General features: G+C 56.0%; 1 protein-coding gene across 10 annotated transcripts in view; it reads right to left on the reverse strand.

Moving 5' to 3' along the window:
- DLG4 (discs, large homolog 4 (Drosophila)) overlaps positions 1–4684 on the reverse strand; it is a 24786-nt gene that overhangs the window by 17758 nt on the left and 2344 nt on the right. For 4 of the 10 annotated variants that reach the window (XM_005878721.1, XM_005878715.1, XM_014549864.1 and 1 more), the window contains exon 1: positions 4372–4678. The exons of 4 other annotated variants lie outside the window; for them this stretch is intronic. In XM_005878721.1, coding sequence (XP_005878783.1) covers positions 4372–4401 — 30 coding nt within the window. In that variant the 5' untranslated portion in view covers positions 4402–4678. Of the gene's footprint in view, positions 1–1765; positions 1892–2095; positions 2182–3735; positions 3808–4371; positions 4679–4684 lie in introns of those variants that run through there. 2 more of the 10 variants (XM_005878722.1, XM_014549861.1) reach the window with 2 other exon arrangements.

Here is a 4684-nt window from a genome sequence, read left to right on the forward strand (position 1 = left end):
GGCTGCGGCCGCTGGTGGGGAGGGTGGGGGCCAGCGCCTGCGCAGTGCGGAGGAGCGTCACGATGGGAGAGAGGGTGCGGGGAGACCCTCCGGGCCGTTAACTTTCCCGGCTCCAGCTGTTCCCGGCGGACTTGCCCGTCCACGGTCGGCTCCCTCCACAAAGAGAGACGCTCCTAACATGCGCCCATCCATCGTCTGGTTCTCCGGGCCCCTTCTTCTGCCTCATCGCGCACCCCGACAATCACCAGGCCCCTAACTATTCCAAAGCCTCGCTAGACCGCTCGTCACTGCTGGGCTGTCAGGGTGCAGGGAAGGAAGCAGCATTTATCTCACCTTAGGACCCCCAAGGGGTCTACATTGTCTCCCACAAGCCCCGCCCCCCCACGTCCCCAAAGACTGTTCATGTGGACAGCATCCCGGCGGACGGACGCAAAGACAGCTCCTATTCTCACCAGTAGTCCAGCCCCGCCTCAGAGCCAGGGGATGCTTTTCAAGAGTTTAAGGACCACAGATCCTCGTCTGCCCTCAAACTGATCTTCCCCTTAAATCATCCTTTCAAAATCATATCTATCCCTCCATCCACTGACAGAAATCTTGAAATTAATGCAAATATTATCCTTGCTCTAACGTAAACATCCAAATGAGCAGTTCTCAAATTCCTTTGTCGTCCCCTGTCCAAATACCCAAATCTAATAAAATACTCAGGCTTTTCTAATATACCAGTCCCTAATACCGCCAGACCCCAATTTTAGGTAATACTTCGTGTATCTTAAAGCTGACGCTCCAAATTAAATGGAAACCTCTTCAATGTACCCCCAAACCCTTAAATTAAGAGGCATTTTTCTATTCTTTTTCTTTACCCCGCAGTTTCATACATTATTCATCCCCTCCATGATTCCGAGTTCCAACTGCGTTGGAAGATTGCTCCCAAATGTATTAATCTGTCCCAGACACCAGCCTCGAAAAATATTCACTAAAGTAAGATAAGGTCCAATTTGCAGTGACCCACAAATTTTCCAGAACACCCCAAACCGACTGCCCAACAACGGCCTGAAAGCGTCTCTCCCAAACATTCTCCCACTGAACGCCCGCCTTTCTTTCCCACTCAAAGCCCAGTGAGCCGTCTCCCCAAATCTGCTCCTCTGGCTTCTCTAAAGGCTCACACGTGGCATGAAGCACGGCCTTCCCTAGAATCTCGCCCATGCCTCCTCTTTCCTGTGGACCCGAGTCTGTTAGATGCGCCCCCAAGATGACCCCCAATGCCCTAGTTTCATATGTGGATAGATAGATGCTTGGATCTTCAAAGGAAACCAGTGCCGAAGGGGCTGGACTCGAAATTTCTTCAAGAATGGAAAAATCACAGTTCTCCACTAGTGGGCGCTATGACCCAAGACCCCCACCCCCCCATTTCCTTTTTCCCTCCATTTTCCGTTTCCCGGTTGCCTAGCAACGCAGCTATCAAGGACTTTGCTGTCGCCTAGTAACCGTCTCCTTGGAACATAGAGCTGAGGTAGGAGGTTGTGCTCTAATGAAATCTGAACAGGCCTCCATCTTAGGAAAATTGAGACGTCAGATGGCCCAACCCCCGGATTCTCCTTTCCAAAGACCCTCGCGCCCCGCAGTTACTTAGACAAGCCCCTCAAACCCCCGTCTCATTTTGGCACATGGGACACGCCACGCCCCTGCCAGGTCAGCTCCGCCCTCATTCAGTCCAGTTACCCAGCCCTAAGGCCCCGCCCCTTTCCGAGGGCTGTAGCCCGCCAACCTGGAGAGTAAGCCAGACCTCGCCCACCTGCCTCCAGGAGACCACGCCTCCATCCACTCCCCGCCCATTTGCTCCCCGGCCTCCCCCGTACTGTCCTTTCGCCACGCCCATGTCGGCCAATGAATGAGGCCGCTGGCCACACTGCCCCGCCCCCGTCCTCTTAGCTTTGCCCAATAAGGACCACCCGGAGGGATTAACCGCTTCGCCTCCGAGGGTTCAAATACCCCTGGTCTTTCCCCACCATCCCCTTCCCCCGCAGTTCTGCTCCGCCCTCCGCCACCCGCGCCCGGCCCTCCAGTCCGCCACGCAACTTCAGTCGTCGCCGGTTACCATGGCAACGGCGGCAGCAGTGCGGAGAGAAGGGGGAGGGACGGGGGCGGAGTGGGAGAAAGAGATGCTCAGAGATGGAGAGACTCCTGCGGAGAGAGGCACAGAGTAAGAATAAGTGATAGCTATAAAAGCAGAGTTAGCACAACGCACAGGGCCTGGCACATGGTAGATATTCAATCCATGTTCCTTAAATTACTGCACCAGGTGTCTAAATATAGGTGATGGAAGATGGAGTACTCTCAGACGGAGCTGGGGAGCTCCACGACCTGAGCATCCGCTACCCACATAGCATTTTGGGGGGGACAAGAGCCATGTGCCCCCTGCTGGTTCCTCCAGGGCTACCCTCCGCTGCCCTGGATAGAGAGGAACCACAACTCCCAACAGCCCCATGGCAGCAATCCCCTAACACTGAGGGACCTTGTGCCTCAAGGCCTTATGGGAGTTGGAGTCCCCGCCATCCCGCAACTGACAAGTTTTCAGGCCAAGGAATGTGGCAAGCCTGAGTCTCCACGCCTCTGTAAAAGCCCAAATGCATCATCCTCTCTGTACAAGGCTCCTTTCTTCAGGGGAGTTCAACCCTGGGCTCCATGGAAGAAGTGGGAGTCTGGAAGGAACACGGATAAGCGCCCCCTCCCAGAAGAGCTGCCAGTGCTAGGGAGCCCCTCACCCTCGCTCACACATGTGCACGCGTGTTGGAAGCAAAGCCCACACATTCCAGCTGGCTTTCTGTGTACACCTGCACACGGAACCACAGCCTGGGAGCCTAAGTCTCAGAAGCAGGCTGGGGCAGGAGACAGGAGGAGCTGAGGACCAGAGGACGTTAGAGAGAGCAGGCCAGAGAGACTGAGGCCCCCAAAATCTCCTGAAACCACAGGGGATGGGAGAGGGGTGCAAAGCAGCAGCGGGGGGAGAAAGGTCTCAGTAAGAGGGACAAGCAAGCAGCCTTGGAGAGATGAAGGTCCTCAGCCCCCAATCTCTTCCGTCCGTGCTCACACATGTGTAAGTTTGTGACAGGGAACATGTGTGTCCTCAGCTCCCTCCCCTGAAAAGCTGCAGTTCCCACTAAATATAACCCCCTCCCCAGCTTCTGACTCACCAGACCCCGCCTTCCCGGCCCCCACTTCCTGTCCCACCCCCCAGCCCCCAGCTGCCTGCCACCAGCCCATGCCTCCCTCCACACACCAGTCCCAGAGTCTCACAGCCAAGACCTAGGTGTTCCGTATCCACCGGGAGCTTGCTGTGCTCCCCATCGTCATCTCCTGCCCTTTCCACACTCCAACCACAGGGACACCTTGTACAGATCCTCACTGCTGCCAGCCCTGCCCTCCTCCTACTCCTTTTCACCCCCATCACCTTAAATCCAGGTATTTTCCCGCACCTTGAGCCCAAGTGTCAGAGGTAACAGAAACATTGCCCTCCATCGAATCTCCCTTTTACTCAACCAGGAGCAGATACAGTGTGGGAGGAGAGGGAGAGATTGGGCACCCACCTTGCCCACCCCCAAATTTTGCACCACCCATCCGGCCCCCCTCCTCAAATCCCCTTTCTTCCAAAACCTCTCCTCCCCCTCCTCCTCCTCAGGAACCCGCAACCTCAGCTGCTGTAACCTGTGTCTCCCATGGGAGTACCCAGAGCCTAACCTGACTTGGTCCATTCCCTCAGGTGATCCGTGTCAGGCCCCAGCCCTCTGACAACTCCCAGCTCTCCCCTAAATTAACAGTTCCCTCTAATTGAGAAAGCACCCCCAAATGTATCTACCAGAAGACGCTGTTTCTATAGCCCGAAGGCCCACCCCTTCTCACCAGCTGACACCCCCAGACCAGTCAGGCATTCACAACCAATAACCTTCTACCCATACCGAAAGCCCCCTTAAATCAGACAGGGCACCCAGAGGCCAGCTTGTCCCCCAGGAGGAAAGAGAATCCCCCCACATAGTCCACCTTCTAACAGACAGGAACAGGACTCCCATGTGAGCCAGGCTTCTCCTTAAATAAGTCTCTCTCAAATATGGTTGATGAACCCCAAAACCTACCAGACCCCCAAACCAGTGTACCCCAAATTTTCCATTTCTCTACAGGTACAAAGGGATGACTCCAGGGGGCACCTGTGGCCAAACCCAGCGTTTTCTCAAATGTGAACCCCAAAACTAAATTAGGAGGACCCCAAAATCTTCTGATGCTCTAACTCCAGGACCCCAGCCCCAGATTAGGCCTGCCGAACCGCTCCCCACAAACTCATACCCTCCCCCCCTTTAGAGCCCCCCCCATCATGCTTACCTTGGTTGTCACTATACAGAGACAGTCCATGTTGGGGGGCCTGGCCGCCGCGGCGGGTAGGGGGCTCTGACTTCATCGGAGTTTCGTTCCTCTCCTCCGTGGGTTCTCACCCCTCCCCCCTCCGCACCCCACTTTTGCAGGGGTGGCCAGGATGGGGGGAGGGGTGAGAGGGGAAAGAAGGGGTTGGAGAAGGGAAGGGTAGGGGAGCGTGGGAGGGAGGGAAAGGGGGTCCTAAAAGGGAGTCCCCAATGGAGGGGGGGCTTGGGGAGCACACCCCGGTTCTCAGGAGGGGCGGGGGCACCGGGGGCTAGCA

The sequence above is a fragment of the Myotis brandtii genome, unplaced genomic scaffold (assembly GCF_000412655.1).
Source record: "Myotis brandtii unplaced genomic scaffold, ASM41265v1 scaffold573, whole genome shotgun sequence".
NCBI lineage: Eukaryota > Metazoa > Chordata > Mammalia > Chiroptera > Vespertilionidae > Myotis > Myotis brandtii.